The 27,223-nt window shown below is 43.8% G+C and overlaps 1 protein-coding gene across 1 annotated transcript in view; it reads right to left on the minus strand.

Moving 5' to 3' along the window:
• The window catches only part of SDC2 (syndecan 2), a 60,975-nt gene extending 40,922 nt beyond the window's left edge, over positions 1-20,053 (minus strand). The window contains exon 1 of the mRNA XM_036406311.2: positions 19,735-20,053. Within this exon, the coding sequence (XP_036262204.1) occupies positions 19,735-19,794 (60 nt within the window). The 5' untranslated portion in view covers positions 19,795-20,053. The remainder of the gene's footprint in view (positions 1-19,734) is intronic.
• Between the last annotated feature and the right edge of the window lie 7,170 nt (positions 20,054-27,223).

Here is a 27,223-nt window from a genome sequence, read left to right on the forward strand (position 1 = left end):
CTTTAGGACACCATACAAATAAGTACTTGCACTTAAAACCCGTAAGATCTTTTCATTTAGCATCATCAACAACTGATCAGTCCTAAAAATGAGATACATGCAAGAGAAACAAAAGAATAACATCTGAGATCCATCTAACCTGAACATCACCACCAGCCTCTCCAGACAGTACCTACTGCACACACCCAACATGAGGCCCAGCAGGACCCCAGCTGTCACAACATGAACGCCATCATAGTGACACAAATTTTATTTAAAGGTCAACAATCATCAGAAGCTGAAGAGATACAAGTGAGGTGATGGATCAACTATATTTAGTGTTATGCAACCAAAAGACTTTTTTCAGCAGAATCTAGTCATAAGCAGAGACTGGGATTTTCCTAAATCCCAGCAAAATAAAGAGCATCATCCAGCAGAGCAAAGCTTGTGCACTAATAGATGTAGAGTCCTGCACAAGGAATCACTGCCATTTCAGCCTCTCTCCCTTGATGACTGAAATCCTCAAGCATCCTAATTTATCTTGGCTTCTGTTACTGATGCCCCATGGCCAAGCCACTGCCTCTGGGCCCACAGGCAGCACTTATCCCACATGGCCATCACATGCCAATGGCAGGGCCACCCAGACCCGCTAGCGTGGGACGAGGAAAGGCTCAGGGACCATGGGGCACTGGGAGGCTCCCAGCCACATGCCCAGCTCACCTGCTCAGCTCACCTGCTCCCCTGCAAGAACACAGCTGGCAGCAGAACCATGAGCCTCCAAGCCACCCCAGCCCTCCTCCTCAAGGGGCCTTGAGGCATGATTCCCAGGGGAAGCTGGTGGCAGGGCTCAGGGAAGAGAGCTGTCCACCCCACTGTGGGCACTAAGGATGCACTTGGGAAATTAGGATGGTCACCATTCTCTGAATGCCCTTTTGCCAGGTCAAGCATCAACTTAATTTAGGGGTTAATTTCATTAAGCCATAAGCGTGAAACAGTCAATACTTGTTTGCATCTATCAAAGTTATCAATGGATACCGAGCATGACCAAAGCACCTTCCTTTCACATACACATGAAGTTCTGCTAAATCTACATCCTGTGTGCACACAGAGATATAGCTACAGAAAATAGCTTGGGAGAAAAGTGAAGAGAGCTGTGAGCATGTAAGGAACTTTTGTTTAAGAATCACTTTGGTGAAGTCTATTTAAAATAAATCTCTTTTGAAAGGCATTGTAATGAAGTTCTGCGTGCTTGTCACCATGCACTTTTACAGGACCTACTTCAAAGCATTTCCTTTCTTTGCTGAGATGCCACCTAAACTTCTATCTTTTTCTGTCACGCCATATTTATTTTTGTTGCTCAATGTTTATTCCTCTATAAATCAAAGCAGTCGAGAAATAGATGTGCATGTATTTATTATCAAAACAAGTAACAGGTCAGCTATCTTTGTCATGCTTTCACTCTAAGAAAAACAACACCGTTCCACACGCTGCTTCCTACCTGAGGTTATTCCATCCTTCAGCATCTCTAAGAAAAAAAAGCTCTAGTTTTTTCTTTGGTTTTTTTTTTCTTTTTCCCCTCTGGAATAAGATTTCCAATTCCTACAACACAAACTTCACTGAAGTCAATGGCATTTGCTCAGGTACAACCAACAGTAAAAGCAATACTAAGTATCCCAATGGAAATTAGTAAATGCGCCAGTAAATTTTGCTCAGAATTAGAGAAGGTGAAAGATGCTATTAACATGAGCTACTTTATGCTGCACTGCTCTAATATTCAACACTGAGCACCATCCCAATTCTTCAGTAATTAGACTAACACTGATGTGGTGGAGGGGGAGAAACAAATACTGGTTTGTGGGAAAGAGGGAAGGAAGGAAGGAAAAAAGTCATCATATAGCAGTATATAGCTTAGAAAACTGTTTTTTCCTATACAGATTCAGAACATAATCATGTTTTACAAAGCCCAAACCAATACATTTTCATCCAGGATACCAGAAAGTTGAGTTTATTAATTTCTACAACTCTTCTCTCTACATTCAACCAAGACATCATCAGGTTAGGTTTCCATAACTTAACTGTCTGCAAGGCTGGCCTATAATTCCCCAAAAGCAGAGTCCCTGACCGCCCAGGTGACCCTGCCAGGCTGCCCATTTCATCCATAGGGCACCTTTCTCACTGTGCACAAGACAGAAGAGTCTGGGAACAGGCCCACAAACACAGGTACCACAGCCTCAGTGCTGCTGTTCACCCACAGCATGCTCAAGAAGGAGCCACTGAGCTTGCTGCATTGCATGAATGCCTGCAAGCTACCAGATGAATTATGCATTTCGGATAGCACCGGTTTCTATTTCTGTGGTGCTGAGATGGCCATGTGCAGCTGGAGGTCTGGACTCTATTTTTTTCTGAGCAGAAGACTTAAAATACTTCAAGTTTGCTGCCTGAGGGTAGAAAGCAGCTTATGCTATAAAACAAGAACCTTCTCACATTGTTATGAGAGGTTCTAATTTAATGTAACTGGGGTACAATTTTAAGCAGGTGGTTTGGTTTAAATATTAACTCTGGTGGTACATAAGGCTTTATTCAAAGGGCAAGTTCAGCTGCAAAGTGACATTCACAGTTTACAAACCAAGTGCAACGCAGCAGAGAACTGCCTTGTAATTAGGCGTGGTTATTGAGTAAGAAATTATATAGATTTATTAGAAGGTTGATTGGGATAATAATATGTTTTATATTTAGAATTAGGCCCTTGAAAGTTACTTTTAATCCTCAATGTTTCATATGCTGTGGTTTCTTTTAAAAAAAAAATAAAACCTCACAGGGAACACACTGACTGAAAAGGAAATTAATAAAATAAGAAGCATTGACTTTTTTATATGGTAAAAGTATATGATTAAATTCATGTCCATAATCCAGGCAGATCATGCTGATGCGTGGAAATCCCTGAACTGCTGTGCAACAAGAACTGCACATTTGAAAAGTAAAGTCCCTACCTTGTTTTGACTCCTCAAGGCAGGTCTGCAGCAAACTGCCACTTAATGCATAAGCAAAATACCACTTACCAATCATTTCTTTTCAAAAGACCCAGCAACACATCCCAAGCAGTTGCTGAGGCTAGATTGCTACGCCTTTGCTGATCATGGTAAAATCAGTTCAAATTTTGGGGCTGATCTTATCTTTTGCTTTGTTTGTACCTACTCTGTTTTTTTTTTAAGAAACAAGCCAATACAATTCTGGGCAATTCCAGAGGAGGGCAGGAAGAGAGATGCCTTCCCAGCTGAAGCTGCCTCCTGGAGAACCTCATTCATCAGGCATGAATGACTGATATTATCAGCTAATAAATATTTATTAGATAAGAGCTAAGTAAGTTTTAATATCTCATTTAAAATATTAGCTAATTTTCACCATGTAAGTAAGAATTTATAACCATAAGCACTGTAACACATGCACTTCAACTTGGTTAATTCATATGTTGAAAGCCCTGAATAACATAGATTTTCAAAGATAAAACTGATGAGATACAGGTAGTGTACTTCCTACATGAGCATAAGAAAGTAGTAACTGATTTGCTGTTGCTGCAGAAGGAGCTAGAAATTCCTTAGATTATGCTTAAGTATTGCCATGACAGCCATATCAGTTCAGATGTTAAATACCACAAGGGGTATTTGTGGTTTTTTCCACCCAAGCAGTCAGCTCCAACTTGCCAGTCTGTCCCATTTCTTCTCCTAGTGAAGGTGGTCCTCTGTTTTCACAAGAGCTACACAAGAACATCCCCACTTCCCTGGGTCATCCTCTGAAGTCCCACAAACAATTCAACCATCACCATCTCTCTCATCTCTCACATAACTTGTAACACCATCATGCTTCCCTGATGAAGGAAGGGTTTGGAGGTGGTGAGCAGCTCAGGGCCTGATGAGAAGTCAGCTCTTTCACCTTCTGGCACAGGTAGTGGGAATGACAATGCCATGTACCCACTCACTTTCCATCAGTGCTTCACTTGGCTCCTGGACAGAGTAGAGTGAGGAAATGACTGCAGTCACATCCTCCATGCAACAAAAGTAAACAAGAAAAAAAAAACAAAAAACTAAACAAACAAAAACAAAAAAAAACCCACAAAAAACCAACAGGAACAAAAGTGGAAGAAATCAAAAGTTACAGTACACAGATTGCCTTCAAAGCTTTCCCTTCTTTTCAGGGAAAGCTGCCTCTCTCCTATCTACTGTTGCAGCCACTGTCAAAACATGCATAATCTTCTGGAATGGCATTAATTAACAGTTGTGAGCAGTCACAGAACAGTTTTCAGCATGTAAAGTCACACCATGGCTCTTATCTTTCCTTGTGTCTCTCCACCTGACTTTCTCAGTGCCCTCTGTACACACAAGAGCTCAGCAGCAGTAACACAGCATTACACCATCTCCTCTACAAAATCTTCAGCAGAGTTTGACACTTTTTATTAATTGAGGGAAGATGTCTCCACATTGGAAATACAGACACCCAAGCCAGCTCTGTTAGCAGGAGTCAGCTGTGAGGTAGAAGTGAACAGAAGCTGATACCTTTTTCTCACAGAAAGTTCTGAGATTACCTTCACTGGAGTTCCATGCTACTTCACTCCTAACTTATTCTAATTTTACTAGAAATCCAGTGTATTTATTTACTGTGCATCAATCCAGCCATTATCATTGAATTAAAAAGTAATTTGAAATTAATGAAATATGGAGGAAATATACTTGGATTTGATATCTGTGGTATTTCCAAGACTGCCTGGAATTGCAATCACAGTGAGGAGGGTATGACATAGTAACTACATATTTACTTGTTTGACCATGATGCTGCCAAGAGACACACTGTCCTTTTGGAAAATGTCATCCATTTCACAACTTTCCCAAAAATACCCTTACTTATGCTTTTTTGAACACCCTAGCATACAACCACAAGCATCAAAAATACAAGAAAACTAAGAGTCACATACTGCCAAGTTTCTTAATCACAGGCTTCTTCTCCCAGCATTAGAAAAAAATTAATCCTGCTCTGCTTGGCATGCCAGTGTATTATTTTAAATAAGTAGAAGGGCTGAGAGAAAGTCCCCCTTCATTTCCCAAATCCCGAGAGAAAATGGAGGAGTTATTTCCAGAGCATGTACTCAATGACCATCCAGTGAAGCCTATTCATTTTGGTCAGTCGTCATAAGTCCTGCACCACACCTAAGGAACACACTGCCTTCTTCTGATGCATCTTACACTGCTTGGAGAGGATTAAAAATAATTATGGAAAAAGAAAAAAAAAAAAAAACCAGCCTTAAAAATCTTATTAAAACAATTCTAATTTTCTTGGTTTGTTCCTCCTCCATTGGAAGATGTCTCCTCATGCAGTAAGTCAGCCTTACAGTTTCAGATTCTGCTTGGATTTTAAAGCAAAAAAATCTCAAGAATTTGGACAATATGGACATATGGGGGTCTTTGCTGCACAAGTAGGGACTTGGCACACCCCAGCCACCTTCCTGCAAAAGTTAAAATAGTTCCCCAGGAAAGCCTGGATGCATCTCCCAGTCTTCTGCTGATGGGGAATTTGCTATTGGGGTGCCTTGTGCTCCAGATCTTGTATGAGCAAAAGTTATGAGGCACCAAACTTGTTTGTCAGATTTTCATGCTCTCTCACTACTGAGCAGTTTCTCCACTTCAAAATGAGTATCTTCCAAGAGTCTCTGCAGAGCACAGGCTTTGTTCAAGTTAGGTGTGACTGAGAAAAGATAAAAGGATAAACTGGGTGCTTTGAAACAGCCGAGGAGCTGAAACCCAGAAAACATTAAGTTCATGCTCTGCCAATAACTTAACTCTCATCTCTTTTCTTTGCCCTGACCGGAGTATCAGCACTGCTCAGCGCATACTCTCAACTCTGGGAACATTTCATGTAATTGACCACAAATGAAGTAACACAGACGTGCTTTTCCCTAAGCTGGAGGCTCTTTGGCCAGGGGAAGGTGGGTTTTCAGTCACACTGGCAGTGCAGAGGACCAGGAGGGCTGCATGGAGGGAGCAAGGAAGGAGTCTCCTGCAAACTCTGCAGCTGGAGGCTGCCCAGCTTCCCTCCTGTTACAGCCAGCTATTAAAATATACTCAGTGAAACTCCTAGTGCACTTTTTCAGACCTGTGTGAGTCAAGTTTGACTCAGATGATTTTCTCAGAGTTCTTTACTCTTCTCCTTGCCTTTCCTAACCCAAGAGGGGATGTGGCAGTTCGATGTTACAGCTAATACTATGCTTTCTGTAGAGTGCAGTTCAGCAATTGTAAAATTATTCTTAGCTTTACCCCCTGCAATTTTTAAGTCTCTTACTCCTGCTGTCTCTACAGATTCAGGCTTCCCACTTCAACATCCCTTCTTGTCATGCAGACCCTTCCTCAGGTGCCAGAGAAAGGGTCCCTATGCCTCAAAGGAAACCTCAGTTTACAGCCCTCTGACTGCTCTTGGAATAAGCCTCTGGCAGGCCAAACATCAATTCTTTCTGAAGGGGTGAATATTAAGAAAAGGCTTTTTACCAGATGATTATTCTCAGAACTTTACTCGAAGTGCCACGATAAAGCCCAGGACCAGCATATTCTAATAGTCTTATTTATCCCATTCCTTCACATAAACATCTTCCCTACACAGGCCTGCCCTTCATTACTGGAAATAAACTGCACCCAAACCTCAGCAACGTATTTTTGTGGGGTTTTTTTTCCTGGCTAAGACACCCACATGAGTTTTTCTTTAAAATAAAACAAACTGGGATTATTCAAAGGGAGGTAAAAAAAGAGTTCGGAGAGGACTCTCATAGCCTGCTCCTCAAACAAGGCTTCTCCTGTACAGCACATCAAGGCTATTTCAAGAAGCACCTCCCATTTTTCACCCCTGAGTACGTCAAAGTGTGTCAGCTTAAGAAGCCAAAGAAAGAAATGGTTACTTAAGGCCAAGTGCAAATACCTTGAAGAGGTGGGAGGGAGACAGGGTTGGGTTAACAGGTTGCTCACCGCAGGGTATGGAGAGGTGTGCATCCACACAGCAGCTGCTGAGCCACAGATAATCCCAGCCCTCCCTGTGCCAGGCTCAGCATCTCCAGAGGGAGCACAAGCACCCGGGGAGAAACCACTTCCCTCCCTGCACTGCAGGCCTTGAGTATGGTCATTAGCTCACACACACGTTTGCACTCTTGGGGTAGCAACACTCAACATTTTCCCCTCTGGTATCCATGGAGAGAGATTAGCACTCCTGTATTTCATTAGCCAGGAGTGCTAAGTAATCCACCAACTTGTGGAAGGAGTAAAAACACTGAGGTTAATGTATTTGGTGAGGCTCTGTTGAATGGTTGGGGTATTTTGTTTCAGTATAGCATAAGGAAAGCAGCTGTCACCTTGATTATAGCGCCCTCGGTAATCTGACACTTCAGCTAGCCCCAACTTCAGACAGCTCCCCCTCCATCTGAGCGAACACAGTTACTGATCACTTAAACAGACAAATGGTCATTTGCACAAAATAAGTTTTGAAGTGAGGCCTGTAGATCAGAGGAGGAGCAATTTGCACTCATCATTCCCATCCTTCCGCAGTCAGAAGGGAGAACACGGAAGTTTTCCAAGAAAATCCAAAGAACAGAGAGAAATGCCAAGCTGTAACATTTGGCTCCACACACTCACTTTCCAAAAAGCAAAGGCAGTGAGGGATGCAGTGCTCAAATGATCCATGTCTGCTTAAACGCTTGGTTTGCGTGCTCCAGGGCTGTCGAATGGACACAGCTGATGAGTCAAAGATGGAATTAGCATGCCTGATACAGCAACTCTTTTCCAGCCCAAACCAGTCACCTCCAGGCTTCTCCTTTAATTAAGGTCTGGCCAAGACATGTCAGCAGTTCAGCATCCCCTTCCTGCCAACAGCTCTGCCAATACTTTGGTCACTCACAACCAACTCCTCCCCACTCCCTCTTTTTCATTGCTGTGAGCTGAGTGAGCAGAAGGATACCTGAGAGTGGGCAAAGGCCCAGAGTCAGCCCAGATTTTCATCTACCTTTTCTTCTGCTCTTGGATCTTGTACTTGCAACATGAGACTGAAGAGCCCTGCCAATGCTAACAGTTACCTTTTGTGCCTGATAGCACAAAAGCAGCAGGAGGGAAAGAAAAAAATCAGTCTAATGAGGTTGGAAGCACAAGAGATTGCAAAGAAAAAGCGCAAATAAATAACTTAAGGTATAAATTACAATTAAGTGCACTACAGTTACCATGCACTGTGCAGTATTGTTCAGAAATATCACCAGCACATATTAAAACACCCCACACTGAACAAAAAGCAATACTTCTGGTAGGAAACTGGTAGTCTTACACCACCACCGTGGTGATAATGGCATGAGAAATTGCACAAGTGACAGACAGAATTTAAAAGCCTTCAGTTTGTGTTGCTCTGTTAGTTTTTATCTTCTCACAGAAACAGTCTACACCAATACAGACAATAACACAGAGCACTGCCCATCCCTGCAGTACACTCTATTTTGTCACTGTTGAAAAATAAATTTGTTTTCTCCCTATTTTCTTTTGAAGACAAAAGTCCATTAAGACATGTCTTCCATCTGCTTTGATTTACTCAGAGGAAAGTCAAAGCACTTATGCTTTATGCTTTAACTGATAAATTTACATAGCTACACGGACAATGCCTTATAATTTCATTATTTATTTCCCTTGAAAAGAAAGCAAAACGTTTATTTATAAGCTGCTTTACATTTTAGAGGTTTTCACTAAAATAGAAGTTCAGCATAATACAAAGCCTTTACTCACAGGTATAGAGCCAGCACTGAACTTCAATTAACCACAAAAAATAAAAAATTAATCCAGCAAATAAAAAGAAGTCTTAAGGAAGGCTAACTGACAACTGCAAAACAGAGGAGGACATGTCTCTGATAAACTGAATATCTTTTCTGTTAAGCTGAGCACTATATTTACCACCTGGCCTGCAAGGGCTGCTTTTATTCAAAAGCTCTGCAGTACAATATATGCACATGTAGAGGATGAAGACTTTATCATTGAAACCTTCTGCAAGAAATTAGGGGAATGAGAAAGACTCACACACTTCTGCAGCAAAATTAGGTCAGGACGCCTTTGAACAGCTCCATTTGAAGGCTGTGCCAGACTTCAGATCAAATACTTTTTAGTGCATTAGGCCCAACGGCTTAAGAGATGAACTTCTATACTGCTGATAATTATTACTGGTATTATGCACTGCTGCTTCCCTCTCCACCTGTGGATAATTATAAATAGCCTAGATTTTCCAGTCCCTGACATATGCCACTTGGTTAACAGCACTTCCAAAACCTATCCTTTATAACCACAGGTCACACATTCCAAATATGACAACCACGTAACTCCACAGAGATTGCTAAATCATGACTTGCCCCACACATGCTCTTATCTAAATGCTTCCTGAATATAGAGAGATGGCTAAATGGCATTAGCATCACAGTAATTAATGATGTGAAGCTGGAAAGTGCCAAGCTGGTGATTCAAATGCAAACCTGCCTCTGCCCTCCTGTGCCTAGGTACAGCCTTGGACTGTGCAACCAGGGAACATCACTGCCAATGGCTCCATCACTTCCTGATGGGGCTGGTGCTCTCCTCCATGCCAGCTCTTGCTCCTGATGGCCTTCAGGGCTATCTGCAAATAAAACAGTCCAGCAGCCAAGCAGGGAGGGAAAAGGCCACAGAAATGTCCCCAGATATATAAAGCAGTTAATTATACACCTCTTCCCTGCTCAGCTTCACTGTTCACACCCTGAGGAATAGGCAGTAGAGCCCACCAGATCCATATTCAGTCATGTTTGTGGAAATTTTAATTAAAAAAAAAAATCAATCTATAAATAACCTGCAACAATGCCTAGACATTAAAACTATTTCATCGCGTCATTCAGAATTTTAAGTCTTTGAAAATTCAGACTTTTCCTCAGGTTTTTTAAGCTCTTAAAATTCACAGCTGAATTCACTCTAGCAAGCTTGGTCCTTGGGAGGGTTGTTAAGATACACCAAAACATCCTACTCAGTTTCCTACTGCTCCTTGTTTTGCTCCCCTGTTAGGTGACACTACTAATTGTACAGCTGCTACAGCTAGCTGCCAGAGACTGCTCTAAGGAGGTTTTCCAGTTAGATTAGCTGAATTGAATAATGAGAGAGAGAGAGAGACAGATTAGCTTTTTCTGTGCATCTCTAGGAAGCCATAGAGAAATCCCCAAAAATACTCTTGCTAATCCTCCCTTAGGACCCTCCATCTCTGATCACAAATACAGAAATGCCATGTGAGCAACTTTACTATGTGGAAACTATGCCAGCTCCGAGTGTCTCTGCAGCAACAACCTTCATGACAAAGGATCCTACCTACTTTTTTAAAGAATGACAGGGTCTGCCAGAAGTTCTTCTCAGTCCTCATCAGTTTCTCAAGTCAAATACATTTACCCATGTAATCCAGAGGAGGCAAGCCTCAGCTGTTCAGGTGAAACAACAAGAAATGGCAAAAAAGAATCACAGAGACTCCTACCTGTACATTACAGAACCCACATTTCTTTCTCTAAAGTAAGGGGATTTTTTGTCATAACCTAAAGCTCCCAAATTCTTTCAGTGCAGATAGAGGAGGTCAGAGGAAAAAACTCAAAAATTAAATACTGACTGGCACATGAAGTCAGTACCATCATAAAATATTCAGAAACGCAGAAGACTTCGTTAACCCACAGATAACATTAATGGTTCTCAAAAAAAGTGTCAGAAAATCTACATCACTATTAAGCTTATGTCACCAGGCAGAAGACCAATTCAAGGTGTCCACCAGAAGAGACCAACATCAAAATGCCAAGTCACCAGCTTTTGGTTAAATAGGAGAGAGACGGTCAAGCTTTTCAAGCTGTGAATTATCGTAAGAACAAAAACAAAAGAAAAGAAAGCTATTTTCCCTTTTCTAATGCCCTACAGTTGTGAAACAGACAAGAAGTGGCATTTTCATGGCAGCAATACTATTAAGAGTATAATTAATTTTGAATCAATTGCTCTGTGTTACCAGGAGCTCAGAAGTTCCCTCCATCAGGGAGAGTCAATGTCACGGGGACACAATGTCATGGACTGCCTCTCCACCACAGCAGAAAGGCTTTTTATTACTGAGCCTGAGCCCCACCAAAGGCAGAGATCCCCCTTGCAGACACAGCCCTTGCTCCTCAACAGGGCATGGCTGGCTGGGCTAAACAGCACCAGAGAAAAACATCTGCAATAGGCAGTGTGAGTGTAGACAATGAGCCAACTCCCCTTCAAGGCCCTGCCTTCTCCGGCACCTGCAGACTTAAAGGAGGTTAAGTCTGTTTTTACCAGGTGGCCAGGGAACCTACTTTCCTCTCCCTCAAACACTGCACGGTGACCATCAAGCAATATTGAGATATCAAAACATTATCTAAACACCAATCATGAGTCTTCATTATTTAAGGCTGTGAAATAATGTATCTCTTTATAGTCAGTTACCAGACTTGTTCCTTCTTCCAACACCTTTCATAGCACTCCTCTCCTCTGCAAACCAACAGATGCTCTGTGATGCAGGAAGGACCACAGCTCCTACCAGAAGAGCAAAAACCATCTCATGGTTTGCCAGAGGGCTTGGTCACTGCCAAACTCCCTGAAAATTTCTGGAGACATCTGTCATGCTTCCATGCAGCAGACAGGTATGTCCACTGAAATATTTTGGTCAAAAGCCATAAAAAGGCAAATTCAATTGCAACACAGACAATTTCTGCTGAGCCAGGAGTCCATTCAGGTCACAGCAGCTCTGGTGGGACCTCCCAGCCTGGTCAGGTCGCATACAGACCTATGCTAACCACTGTTCCTGGTTTTTCTTCTTAAACCCAAATTTTTCCATCTCATTCACATTTTGCAGTGATGACCATGCCGGTCCCCTTACCAGGGCTTTGAGGGCAGAGAAAAGGCTGTGCTGGAGAATCAAACCAAAAGCACCAATGGGAGCTACTGAGGATCAAATCAGACACATGGGGGAAAATTTATGAAACTGCTGTATTAAATTACAAGTGAAGAAACAAGAAAAAAAAAAAGAAAATAACACCTTTTTGTTTAAGGCTTTTCTTCCTAGTAAGTAAAGGCAGAGAGGTTGCCCCTTCCACACTAATTCAGGCCAAGAAAATTATTAACACAATTTTGAGAGAAATTTTGTTCTGTTTATTTAACTGGGAAGCATGTTCTCTGGGGCATTTCTTGTCCTGACACTTGAAAGACACACACACACAACAGAATAAAAAAAAATAAAAAGTATGTAAAATAGAGCTCCACATAGAATAAAGTTCTATATAAAACACATAAACACACAAAGTTTCAAAGACCTTTCAAGCTAGAACTGCAACAGCTGGAGAGAGGTCAGTGCTGAATGCTCTTTGGAAGACAGTCTCTGTGAACACATAATTTCAAAAGTACCCCAAGAGGTTTCACTTCATGACATTTTAGATATCATATTGGAAAAAAAAAATCAGCCTTCATGGATGAGTAATAATCAAAGAGCACATGTCTGGAAAATCATAAGCAGCTTCACCAAAGACAGGAATTTAGAATATACACATGGCACTTTAATAACTTTTTCTGTCTATCTCCAGGACTAGCCATTTTTCTTGTTCTACAATGGAGAAGGAGATTTGAGAGTTGCAGATGCTACATATGCTTAAGCTACCAATTATTCTAAAACATTAATCTTCTAACTTTGGGCACTGCCTCAGCAGTTCCTGAGAACTTTACACGTTCCCTCAATGACATTTACACAAGCCCGTAACGAACACAACCAAATTCCACACACGCTGTTCATGGACGCTCCTTCTCCTTGCTGGAAAAACTTTCCTTTGTGCTTGCACTGCCACCACCAGCAAGTACCAAGTGCCTCTGAGCTCCCAAATGGGAGAAGATTCAGTCCCCAGACAGGACAGGACCTAAAGGTTTTGCAATCTGCCTTCCACAAAAATCATCAGAATCTTGCTTCTCAGCAGCATTATCATATGCACATCCTTGCTGTAGGAATTATTATTATTATTATTATTTATAGGGCTAAGGTATATCTATTTTTATTTATACAATGTCACAAATTTATATTCAACAGAAGCTCAATTTCTGGCTGTCCCAAAGATGGTGTGTTTCCATTGCTGTGAACTGCCTTCACCTTTCTGCTTTGCTTCCCTTGCAGGCTTTCATTTTGAATTATAAGAACAGCATTAATGTCACACCTCAGTGAATACATGCTAGAACATGGAACCACACTTGAAAAGGATTTGAATGGAAAGGCTTTGTGGATGCTTTCCCCTGGTAAACAGTTTAAGTGACATCCTGATTCTGGAATCTCCAGAGTGAGCACAAATAAACAACCTGGAAAAGGAAGAATCTGTCTCCTGGACATCGCTCATTTCCGCAGCCTGCAACACACACAATGTATTCAAATCCATTTCTAGCCTTCCCCTGCAGACCCCAGTCCAAAAAGCAAACAGGACTCAGCTCTTAAAGCCAAACGATACCAAGTGGGTGGGGTTTGGCTGTGCCCTTCAGGTACTGTGTCCAGCCAGCTACTTCTGCAGATACTGAACAATCAACACAGCTGGAATTAATACAGCTCAGCCCAGAGAAAGAGGAAAGCTTGCTTCTACTTGTAGAATTAATGGAAAGACATATGAGAAGAGATCCTGTTGAAGGTGGGAGAGGGAAGACCTGGTTAGGTTATTCATTCATGTGGCAGCAAGTATGATGCATTTTTTTGTTTTCTATTGAAGCATCCTTAGTCTTGAGGCTACACTGGTCATGCACCCAACTGCTCCCTGGGAAGTACTTCACCTCCCAGGCTATATTACTTTAGCAGCACTCTTTCCTACAGCTCTGTGAGAATCAGTCCTCTCAGTCCACACAGACAGTCACACCTCTGAAATACACTTCAGATAACAGAGATGGGTCACCTCACACCAATCTCAAAGGTGACAAGTGACTTCCATTAGTGTGGAAGCACCTCTAGAGAAAATTATGCATTATTACGGTTAATCAAATGGGAACAAAAGATGTCTGACAACATAATATTTAAATACAGACAATATATTCTGGTTGTTAATCACAATGCTGGCTTCTGAACATTTTGATTCTCTGCCTGTGTATACCACAGGCTATGTGACCTTCTGTAAGTCCCTTTGTCTCCTTACTATTAATAAAAGTACAATGTATTTATCTTCATCCTCACAACTCAAACACAGCCAAACAGGTTTTTATTTGAACTTCCCCAAATCAATTCACCTTGGGAACAAAACAATTTAGCTTAGAAGGGAGATTTCTGAAGAAGTTGTTTATATATAAACTAAAAATAGTGATTTAAGATGGAGCAGACCAGCTCAGGGTTTAGTTAAGCACAGTTTATATATACTACACTCTAATAGCCTATCTATGGACAAGGCCAATTTCTGCAGATTCATCACCACCCCATTAGTCATTATTTCACTTTAAATGAAACTGCTGCTTGAGACATCAACAAAAATAATTTGCTCAGCGCAAATGCACTTGTTGCAAATGGCTGTTAAATGCTGCATTTTCTCCCACTGCAATCAGTATTCCAGTACTTCTGAGGATTACACATATTCTGTTTTTCTGCCTAAATATCTAGTATGCTTTTGAAAGCATCCCCCAGGGCTGAGCTAATCAAGAAAACAACACACATACAGAGAACTGTCATTATTAGAGGGTCAAACACCAATGCAGTCTGTACTCCAGAGCTTGGAAATTATACTTCAATGTGAGCAGGAGAAATAATGTTCCCAAATCACTGAATAGTGTCATGTAACCTATGAATAAATTACTAGTCCTGAAAAGATTATAGACAGCAATTTATTACCATCTTGTAAGCTTGAAGTGAAGATAACCTAAACAACAGGCTGTTCACAGAACAGCCTCCAGTAATTCTCTCATGCTTCCTACAACACTGACTGCAAAGTGACTTGAATGTGGACCAAATCACTTGCTTATGACTTGTGCATCCTCTCTCAAATGCAGCAGCACAGAGGGCATCTTTATGATTCAGATTCAAGTAGGGTCTTATATGAGGCTTCAAATAAGCTTGCTAATCTCAAATACAACATTTATGTTAAAAATCATAGTCTGTCAAATCTATTCAGAAGACAAAAGAGCACTTCTCCATAACTAGACAAGAGCTCTTTGTTCAGCCATTGAGCCTTACTGAAGCCTGCAATTCTTTGCCATAAGCAAGATGGTTAAATTGCTCAATGGCAAAAGTCAATTTGGTGAGAAAATGTAATTAATAAATGCCATCTATATGCCTCTGCTTGACATTTTATAAAGACAACTTGCCACAAAGAGCAGTGCAAATGGAGAACTCTGCAAACAACTGGCTCCTCTGCAGGCTCTTCTCCAAGCTCAGGAAGCCCTGCCAAAATGCCACGTTCCCCACCAAGGATGGCAGGTAGCTCTCCACCATCCACCCCACCCTCCCAGAGGCATTAGATCACGGCTGTGTGTTTGACATGTGACTTCTCATGCCTTGCACCTCTAATAGCCAAGAAATTAGGTCTTTATCTTGTCATCCTGAGATTACACTTAATTTAGGACTACAGAAATTTAGATCCACCAAATCTCCAAGCAAAATCCAGACTTACTCCAATACTCCAAAGTCCACCATCTTTATTCCATTAGCTGCAGTAACTGTCTCAAACCTACCACAGAGGTGTTATCTGCCCAAGAACCACAATCCCAGCACCCAACTTCAAACCCTAAGATATTTGTCCTGACTTGTTCCTGAAGATGATTCTCTCATCTACTTCTTCGATAAGGATCTAGGAAAAAATGCAGAGAAAACATCTCTGCACTTCAGGCCTCAATACTAAGCCAGTTCCAATGCAGACCTCAGGGCTAAGATACTAAAAAGAGGAACTTCAGTGTTTGATCTGGGGTCAAGATTCATCTGTTCTTTAATTTTTAAATGATAATCTAACCTGAGAGAGAAACCCATTTCCAGAAAGTAACTCCTGAGAACATCCATCTAAGGGGTGGCTGTAATACCCAAGACTGGTGGCAAACCCCAGAGCTCCCTAGAATTTCCAGTGCATGGCAGTGCAGGCAGCTGTTTGATGGCAGAACCCAGAAGTTCAGTCAGAGCAAGGGAAGCAAACAAGGCAGATTCCAGGTGTTGCCAAACCACAAAAAGCAATGGATGAACATTTATTAATTCTATAGTGAGAAGAAAAGGTACATGTGAATTGGAGGTGGGTAGAAATAAATGAAGACAGAAAAGACTTCCTCTCTTCTTTGGAACTTATTTGACAAAGCAAATTTAATGCACATGAGAGACACACACAGCATATAAATCTAAATACCAGCTATCTCTTCAGCCCTTCTTGTCCTCTAATTACTGTCTCTGAAGTCTGCCTTTTTCAAAAAAAACATTCCTCCTCTCTAGCACACTATCAATTTTCCAAATTCCAAAACCAAAGTAACCATTAGTAACAAATGTAGGGAAATTACAGCATCATGGTTCTCAAATACTAAATACTTCTGAAAAAATATACCAAATATCACTCTTGGGTCATCGTTCAATGATTATATTTATGCTAACAACTCAGCAGTCAGATGCTTACACAAGAAACCGAAAGAATACTCAGGTGATGCCAAGATGCTCTGTTTCACTGACAGTCCCAAATCCAGCCCCACAGGCATGTACTGATGATGTGAAGCAGTCTCCAGACTCCAGAAGCTTCCTGGGGAGAGATGGACTCAACCTGCTGTGAGGAGAGCAGCACCATAACACTGCAGTATGCAGTACAACCTGCTAGCCAGCAAAGTTTCTCAGTGTGCACTTGCGCATGCAGAGAGGATGCGACTGTCACACAAGCTCTGGAAAACCATTTGTCCCACTGCTGCAAACCAGAACGAAACGGAAAGGTTTATCAGCCTCTTCCGAATGGGAGCTGACAACTACAGCTGGATACTTGGCACTGCTCTCTGGTGCTATTAAAATCAGCAAAAGCTGGCTCCCAGCATCATCAGGACTGGGCTCAGGGGCTCCACCTTTTAAAAGGTGCATCAGGCCTCTCACTCAGTTTTCCTTTTCTTTCCAACAGTTTCACGTCACTGTCTTTCCCTCTCTTATAAGCAAACCAAGAAACTTTTAAGGTAGCTAGAAAGTACATTTTTTGCCATTCAGTCAAGCCTGGGTGAATACCCCATGTCCTTCCAGACCCATACAGGTTACCAGAACCCACTGTAATCTGATGTCTCACTTCACACTGCGCTGATGGCAGCAGAGCACTCCGCAAGCCCCAGCTGCAATCCACCAGCTTTGGTGTGGCTAACACTTGCCACCGTGTGCAGGCTGGCATTAACAGGTTGGGCTCCCTCTCTCCCTCTCCATCACAGCTCTGTCCCGAAGCAGCTGCTCCCCCGGGGAGCTGGCCTGGCACGGCACGGCACGGCACAGCTGCGGTGCGACAGCCCACACCACGGCACACAAAGCACGCACCCAGCACCACAAACCACTCCCGGCGTCGTTCCGTGGCAGGTCTCACTTCCAGGGCATTCTTAACACCACAGTGCTAACATCTCCTTGGCCCACCCCAGTAAAAGTGTTGGGTGGTTATGCAGACCAAACACAGGGAACCCATTGCTTTAAGAAACAGAATCTGCTGCAGCTTCCCGCTCCTCTGCTCAGAATTATTATGGATAATTTACTTCATCAGAAACAAGATTTTTACAGTACGGTTTTGCCTAGATAATGATAAATAGTAGAATTTAAAAACATGAAGAAATTTAGAGCTAAATCCATTTGACAGTGGCATGGAGAGCTGGGAGGGTTTTTTAAGCATCCGTATAGAATTCTTCTTACGACAAGGACAGACTTCTGCAGAGAACACAGATTTGGCATCTGTCTTTTTCCAGAGACTGGTCTACAAAATCCTATCTTAAGGGACCATGAAGCTGCTGCCAGGTACAGTTAAAGGAAAAAGAAGGGAGGTGAAAGAAAAGGAGAAGGACCAACCTCCTTTTACTTTTTCAGCCCCTCCACGACTTTCTGGCAGCAGTAAGGGCGCTGCAGCAGAGCCAGGCAGGCTCCCCCCACCTCGCTCTCCCCCCTGCCCCCTGAACCACACCGCACGGGATATGCCCCAACAACCACCTCACACTGCCACAGTGTGTTCATCCTAAGGCAAAAACCCATCAAACTTAATACTCTGCTAATTACTGTGGCAGTTTAATAGCTACTCCACCATCAGAGAACTTCGTACTAACAGCATTTCTATAAAATTAAAGGATATTGTAGCTCATTAGCCAAGGGTGTTTCTGCAGCACAGTTATACTTAGCGGAAACAAAGGTCAGTGTTCTCCCCAACCCTTTTTAAATCAGTCTTTAAGAAAATGTTTTGCAATTGTACCCTTAGAAATCCCTAACGATGAGGCAGATTTTATGAAGGCTGTGACTTGGCTAATTTATACAACAGCTAGAGAACTTCAAAAGTTAACCCAAGCTAGTGACGTTATTTAGTTCAGTGAAGCGGCTCTTTTTAATTGGATTAAATTGTTATGTTTTTTTTTTAAATTTCATATTGAAACCTCAATTTATTATTTCCTAATATTTGCCCAAACACTGCATCAGTGTCATTTGCATACCCTTTTCCTCAAGACAATCTCAGATCCACAGAAAAGACGGAAACCGGCGGAAAAGACCAAAACCCTCTGGCCGGTCCTCGCCGGCTCCTGCCACGAAAGGGTGGGAGGCTCGCCGGAGAGAGGCTTTCCCAGAGGTACAAATCCCGGCAACAAAGCTAATTGCATTAAGTAGAGGGCCCAGTTAGCGAATACACTCGTGGCACGGAAAAAGTGTAAACAGCAGCATTATCCCGAGCACCTCGCGGCGAGCCCCTGAGGAAGGGCCGGCCGGGTGCGCAGCAGGCTCGGGCTCCGCGGAGCCGGGACCGGGGCTGGCCGGGAGGCGCGCAAGGCGTTCTGTCTGAGGGCTCTGGGAGCTCCTGAGCCGCGCAGCCTGGGGTACTTGCTGCCTTTTTTCTCTTTTTAGCCACGAGCCGTGAGGAGTGGATTTTGCAAGGGACGCTCCCACCTCACCGCCCGCGAAGCCGGGGGAGGCGGCGATGTCCTCGGGCGGCCGCTCGGACACGGGGCGGCCCGGCGGCTCCCGGCGCTGCTCCGGGACGGGGCACAAGCCCCCGCTCCCGGACCCAGCCCCGCGCCGCGGCCCCTCGGGCGCCCCACGGCCGCCGGGCAGCCGCCCCTCCTCCGGAGAGGCAGGGAGAGAGGCACCGGGGGGGCTCCAGGGCCGGCTGGCGGCTGGGTCGTCGCGGCAAACTTCGGCCGAGGTTCGCTGGAGGGCGGCAGGGTGCTCCGCTGCGGCAGGGTGGTCCTCTCGGCTTCGTGGGGGTGTTTAGGGTTTTGTTGTTTTCGGGGGTTTGGTTTTTCTTTTTTTTTTTTTTTTTTGGGGGGGGGGGGAGGTGTGTGTCTCGCTTTCTTTTCCTGGCGGATGGGACGGAATGGTGCCTGCCGTTTGCAGCCCGCTCAACTATCAACAGATGCCCCCCGAGCCAGCCCAGTGCCCGCGGACGGCGATGCCACGGGCCAAGGCTCAGGCTGCGCGCCCCGCACTCCGCTGGCAGAACCAAGGCGGCCGCCCTCGTCCCGTCCCGTCCCGTCCCCTCCCGCGGGGCTGCCGCCGCCCTCTCCCCTCTGCCCCGGCACTCACCGGCTGCCCGGAGGCGCAGGCCACGAAGCTGACGGTGAGCGCCAGCCACACGCCCCGCATTATTCCCGCGGAGCCGGCGCGGCGGCCGCCGGGGGCCGGTCACAAAGGAGAAACCGGGGGCCGGCGGCGCTCGGCAGCGCCCGAGGGGCGCGGGGCAGGGCCGGTGGCGCCCCGGATCCGGCCCGCCGCGCTCCTGCCGCGGGGCTCCGCGCTGCGCTCCGGCGCTGCCCGGCGGGCCCGGTGCTCGCGGCGCTGGGGCGCGCGGGCTGCAGGCTGCGCGCTGCCGGCTCCGCCGCCCTCCCTCCGCCCCGAGTGCGCGGCGGCGGCGCCGCGGCTCCCAGTTAAACCCCGCAGAAATTCCTGCAGGATTACAACACAGATTGGCAGCTCCCCCAGCCAGTGGAAAGAAGCAGCGCGCAGCCACCGCCGACTCTCGCCCCTCGCAAATTCAAGCAACTTTCCCCCCCTCCCTCCTCCTCCTCCTCCTCCTCCGCCCTCGTCTCCCCTCTCTCGTCCTCCCCCCCAGTGGAAAACATGAGCAGCGCCACGGACCGACTGGACCGACTGAGAGAAGGCTGGCCCCGTATAAAACCGGGGACGTGGAAAGGCTCCCCCTTCGCAAGAGAAATCCGGCCGCGTGTTGTTAGCGCTGTGCCGCCGGGGCTCGCTCCGCTGCTCCGCGCCACCCTCCCCGGTTAGCCTCGGTGGCAGCTTCTAGTGTCAGAAAAACAGCAAAATGGAGGGGTCAAAAATCACGGGAAGCGGGGCTATCCCGAACATGCCAGCTCATTGTGAATACCCACTTAGCTTTTGCCTCAGGATTCACTTTTTAGAGTTTTTTTAGTACAAGAAGACTAGAAAGTTTTAAGAGTGAGGGGCGGTAAAGTAAGAGAGGGCTGCGATTTGTAGCTAGTTACATGGATCCAGAAGCTGTCTTCAAAATAAATATTGCAGGAATTGACAGCACCAAGAATGTGTGCTCCAGAAGCCAAAACAAGAAGTCTTGCTACAACTAGTCCATGGTATTTCTCAACTGGGGAAAATGGGGCTTTTGCATAGCTTAGGAGCCTCAGTCCGATCCACCTTCCATGTGCCAGGATGTTTCCACCACTGAACATGTACATACATGAGATCAGTCATTGGACATGGGAAAGGAGCAATAACCAGGAAAGCAAAATATCTCAGTCTCACTTGCAAACTACAACTGGTGATTCAAGTCAGAAGGTAGCAAACAGCATTTTATAGCCTGAATCAAATGGTCTCTTTTGTTTGAGCAAAATCTCTCTCTCTCAGAGGACCCAGGTCCCAGGGAGGGCAAGAAAAGCCCAGGGAGAAACCCTGGGGAGATGTTTTTCCCAGGCAGATGTTTTTCCATGCCCTTCACTTTGCTTACCCTGTGCTCTGTGAAGGACTTTGGCCAACGGGTTGTGTTGAGATCCCAACCGCCTCCAGTTCCCAATCTGGTTGCCTTCCTATCAAAACAGGCATGCCATGTAAGAAAATAAAATAATCTGGCACAAGCAGTCTCTCACCCCACTCATCACTTTCCCAGCCTCTCCCAGACAAACACATCCCTGGCGATCCCTGCACAGTGTGGGCACAGTGGCTGGGTCTATGCTGGGACAAGGCAGGACCCTTCTCCTCAGAGAGGGGGCTGGCCATGCCTGGTTTGCTCTTACTGTGTGCAGCCCACTCCCAGGAACGTGATACCTCTCAGCAGTTACCACACTTGCTATTTCTAGATCCACCTTCTGGACATGCCATGTCATTGATTTTTAGGCTGCATTCCCCACTGTAATCCTACCAGATTTTCAGTGGTCTGCTCCTTGTTGGTGTCACACACACAGATTGTTTAATATATTTCTTATATTAAACAGATTGTTTAATATAATCTTTCTCCTTCAAAGTATGTTGCAAATACTTAAAACCTAATTCTGTGTATCCTCTTCTTTTGTAGGCAGCCAGATTTCAATTCAACTAAGCAACAATTTCAGCACTGTTTGATGTGGGTGAGTGAAGTACAGTGAAGAAAAGGGAGTAAAACTCCGTTTGGGCAAAATCTGTAGGACCTCACATAGATGTGGGGTCTTACAGGCAGCCCAGTCTGCAGGGAGGGAAGAGATGAAGAGGTTGATACTTGCCCCCAGTCAAGGGGGAAATAGAAAAAGCATTCCTTAACAGCAGGAAAACAGAACACCCCATTAGAAACAAAAAACATGAAAGAGCAAATGTGAAGACAAAGTTGCTGCATACAGGAAGCATCCTAAGGGTCATCAGACACCAAGGGGCAGGTGATTTACTACATTAGAGTATTTTTTTTAGCATTATTGAGCATTTTTTTAGTGTTCTTTAACAGGCATGTCTTTTAACTTACAAACCAAGCTTAGCTTTACTTCAATGTTACAATGCATGATTATCAGGGTTTTACATACTTGGCAGAATATATCACAGATCAAAATATCATGTGCAAGAAACAAAGAGAAGGCCTTTCTCAGGCAAATATGATGGGAACAAATGGGCTCCTCATGGACCACCAGTATTCTTATGGGCAGTGCCCTTGAAGGATCTGGGGCTAAGACCTGCAAAACCTCCAAATCCTTAAGCCTCTGGGGGGACGATGTCTGATGCCAAACATGAAGATAGACACAACACATTAATGCTAGAAGGATCAGAGCTAAAGACCAGAAGCCAGACAGATGATTTGAAAAGTTAGAAGTGAGCATGAGAATTAAAAAATAGAAAACAATTAACCCTTGTAGTTCACAGAAATAACAAAATATTATCCTGTATCCCACTTACTCCCTGCCCACTCTCCTGAGTCTTCCATCTGAGAAGAGTATAAGAGTATTTCCACATGTGGTCCCATGGAGAAGCAGCTGCAGGCCTGGGCATTTCTACACAGACTGTCAGGCAGTGTTCCCCGTGTTGCCTTTGTATCACCCTGGGTACCCCCAGCCCTGCAGGGCACAGGCCACCCTGTCACCACACTCACATTGAGTCCAACCAGGCAGGAGTGGGATTCAGGTGAGATTAAGGGACAAACTTCACCAAAGGCCATTTTTTTTTTTTTTCAAAATATGTTATATGCTGGAAGGATGCAAGAAGACCTCAAGTGTAGCGTGTGCTGTGTGGTTATCAACTACAGAAGACCCAAATGTCCACCAAATTTAGAAATTCAGTTTTGGGTCACTCCTAAGGGGAGTGTTACTGGAACTTTAGGGAAGAGTCATGATTAGAAATACAGAGGAACTGTTCTGAAAGCAAGTTGGGAAATCTTGGGAACAAGTTTCCAGCCTATGGCTGCCGAGGCACCATTGAGGATGAATGTGCATCACAATTTTTTTGAGTGCTTCCTAAGCATTTATTTTTTCATGGCCAATCCTGCAGGTGACTTACACAACCAGCAGGGCTAAGGAAAGGGATCTACATGGGGAGGAGAGTTCCTAATCATGCCATTTCTTTTTATTTATATTATTCTATGTAATACAAGTTGTGGTTGAGAATATGCTTGACCCAAAGCACAGCCCTGGGCCTCACACTGCAGTGAGTGACAAGGTGGTGTTGACCGGAGCTGTTTGTTATGTAAATGACTGATTTGTTGTATTTGTTGTATTTGACCGGTTGCATTTGTGCCCAGGATGGGAAAGACTTGGCATCACATTCAAAGATCATAAGAGGGGTCAAATTTTCTCAAATAACTTATTCAAAGAAAGACAGAACCTGTGAAAAGGAAAAATACAGCTGACATTAAATCTGTTTGAAGCCACACTGACAATGACCTGAAAAAACTTGGTAAGATGTGTTGGTAGGACAGTTCAAAGAGATTTATTACCACATCGCCAAACTCCCAAATTTTATCCTTCTAATTTAAGAACAATAGAACTGCTCATCTCTTCTATAGAAACATTTCTAAGTAATATTATTCAATGTAATATTTTTAAGTGCAGTTATGTTCATTTCTGTAGTATAATCTGAATTCAGGGATGTGGTAGAATGGGACTGTTACTATGGGGCCATTGAACCACAGGAGAGGTGCCAGCAATTTTTGGTAACACATCTGAATGATTCTTTTCTGCATCAGTTCTTAACAGTGTAATTACATGAACATGCATCCTTCCTCAACAGGCTCTTGTTCTAAAGGGTAGTTCTTCTGAGCAGCCCCAGAATACCTTAGGACATGCTTGCTTCTCTTTGATCCAGAGGCCTCTTTTGCTCTGCAGTTTCTGAATCATAGACATATGCAGGTTATTTAATTTTTATTGTATCTATAGTTTTACTTTGGTTAGATATGAAGTTCAAAACATGTCTGCACAAAACCAGGCATCCCTGATAGCTGAAACAACAGCGCAGCAGGAGCTAAGGGCATTGCTGAGCAACCAGTGCTTGTTGTGTCTGCTGTGGCACCTCTGGGGCTGCACAGCTGGACTGTATGGGGTTTATAGTGATAGGCTTTATATGAATGCAGCAGAAAGCCTGAGCATGCCTGCAACAGCTGACAACAGAAACATGCAGCTGACAAAACTTTATTTTGTTAATTTTTCATAGACAAGTATAGCGGTAGGGAGACGTAATAAGAAAATAAAAGGCTGGCATTAAACGCAGAGCACAAGCAGCAGCCTCCTACGAGATGGTGGGTTGGGTGAAACAGTCCAGAAGTAGCCTGCAAATGGGGCTGGTTTGTGTTTGTCACTCTGCAACAGAAGGAGTGACTATCTGTGCCAAGAGACAGAGACATGCACCTGGGCTGGGGGCTTTGCTGCAATGAGGGGATGCAGGGGGGTGTGCAGGGCAGCAGGGGGATCTGGAGTCATCTGTGCTCATTGAGAATGGTGTCAGCCAGCTTTCCAGGAGAGCTACTTTCAGAAAGCCCCTGACCTCTACCTAGAGGGGAACATCTGAACCAGTCATTAATCCAGATTCAAAGATGGCCTTTACACCTGGCATTGAAGTCCAGCTTTGGCAGCACTCCTGGAGTAGGGCTCATTCCCTGCCATTCAGCAACTCGCTGAATCTTTTAAATGTAAAATACATGCCCCAAGTGTCTTGCTGATTTAAGAATCTCTTTTCCAGTGTAGGTGCCTACCAAAAACCATAAGTAAAGTGAATGACACAATGCTGACAGCTGGAGCTACCAAAAATTATAAAACTTGACCAAAACCCACTTCTGTCCTGGGTACAGAAGCTTTGTCTTTGGACGTTAACTGCAGTAAGAAACTCAGTGTTACTTTGTGCTGGCCTCCTGAACAGGGTAAAATTTACCAATTTACCATTCTGACAATTCTAGCCAAGGCTATTGAGCTTTTTTTTTTTTCTTTAATTAGGACAAAATGTACCTTTAAAATAGAAGTAGTATTTCTTTGTAAGTTCTATTTAGAGCCATGGCTAAATATTTGCCTGAGACTTTTGCGTACCTGAAAGTGTCTCATATGTGATGATCTCTGCAAATGAAATGCGTTGTTGATTTAGTTTATTATCCCAGAAGATGATATCATAGTTAAGGTTTGTATGCAGTACATCAGAAGAAAAATACAGAAGGGTTGAATTGAAATAGATTTTAATACTGCAAGGTATACTGCTCAAGTTAATGAAAGTCAGACATACATTTGGCTGCTGTTGCTAACTGAATAATACAAGTAATTACAGAAGCATCTATTCAATTTCTGATGAACATGAGTAATTTCCATTATCTTAAAATGTGTAGGAGTTATGAATTAGAGGTGCAGTGATTGCCCAACACTTTTTCATTATTATATCTTGTTGTCAGTTGCTTATACATTTGCCAAAGTTTAATGCAGCAAGCTGAAATTTCCTATACTGGATAGCAACCTCCAGCTGACTTCATTTGTTTAATTTTATTTTTGTTTTGTAAGTTTTATCAAGGATGCTGCATCTGGTTCCAAGAGCAAGGTTAGGACAAAGTATGTTATTTTGTCTATAGTAATACAAACTCCCTCCAAAATTTCCCTAAGAAGATGTTTTACCTCCATGCATGGAAGGAAAGCACAAAAATTTGGCAAAAGAAGTCAACCAAACACCAGAAATTTTCTTTTCAACACATTTGGGAAATTATTCCCAGCTTTGGACCATGTCTAAGCATTACTGTCTTTGCAGTTTGTACATGCTCAGTAGAGACTTGTTAAATTCTGACATCTAAAAATCCCATCTAGGCCAAACATGTTCCAGCTCAGAGCCATAGAAATCTTTCTGTGCTTGGTCTCCAAATAAAAGAGTTCCCCTTGGCACTTGCGAGACAAGGTCTGCTCTGTGTGCCTGTGCAGCAAGGGGAAAGAGAGGGGAATTTGATTTACTCATGGAAGAATAAAAAGAGGTTCAGTGGTTGTAAGAGGTGGAGACTGAAGAAGAAGAGGGGGGATATAGGGGGTGATATGGGAAGGGAGAAGGACAGGAGTGTGGGTAGAAGGAGACATTGGCACAGAGGGGCAAATGTCAGGACATCAGGCCCATGGTTGGTGATACCCTTGGGGGCAGCAAGGGAGGAAAGCAGGACCATGCAGTGTCTGGGGTGGTGGGAGGAGAAGGGGGAGGGTACTTCCATCATTGAATTACTGCGTTCTCCTCCAGACCTGGAAATCACACTGCCAGACGTAAGGCACCATCTTCCTTTGCTGTCAGCAGAGAGCAAAGGGAAGATGTCTGTCAGCCCCAACGCTCTGCATTGGCTGATCAGTATAAATAATAGGCTTTTTAGTGAGAGATAATGTTGTCAGTAATATCCATGCAGCAGCAAGAGCCATGCTGTACTTTTTTGCAGACATTAAAAGCTATGGAGACAATGACACAGATGACTATAATTAAAGATGGTATCAAAAAGCATTAGTTGCAAGGACAACCTTAATTTTGATTTTTCTTAACTTCAAACACCTTGTTTTGTAGCTTAAATAGTTTTACAGCAAAAATTTTCTTCATATTGTTCTCAATATATAATGCCCAACGTGTTCCACTTAACTAATTTCTGTTGTCTGGCTCTGGAAATCTGTACCCATATGAGTAATGCTTGCACACATGAAAAAAATCACCAGAATTAGCTGACACCACTTATCACCTCCTAATTTACGAGAGTAAACAGATCCTGAAGTACTTGCCCATTTAATTCACTGAACATGCTAAAGTTAGTCCAGATTTGTGTGTAATTAATGAAAGTATTTTAAAACAGTATCTGCTACCTCTTGCCTGCTCCTGCTTTGTTGTTCAGATATAAATATATTTTAAATAAACATATATTCCAACAGCAAGAGAGCATCTGTCTATGTCAAGCCTTATCACAGCTATCTGGGTTTTTTGCATTTCTGTTTCTCTCTCTGTTGGTGTTGCTTTTACCTTCTCAGGATGGAACTGGATCCAGAGCCAAAAGAATGAAATAAAGATGTGTCCAGGTTGTGCATGTTTCAGCATATTTATTCCAACTTCAGGATATACATCCTGTGAGCATCAAAACAAATTAGTCTACAGTACAAGGAGAGTCTATGGT

The sequence above is a fragment of the Molothrus ater genome, chromosome 1 (assembly GCF_012460135.2).
Source record: "Molothrus ater isolate BHLD 08-10-18 breed brown headed cowbird chromosome 1, BPBGC_Mater_1.1, whole genome shotgun sequence".
NCBI lineage: Eukaryota > Metazoa > Chordata > Aves > Passeriformes > Icteridae > Molothrus > Molothrus ater.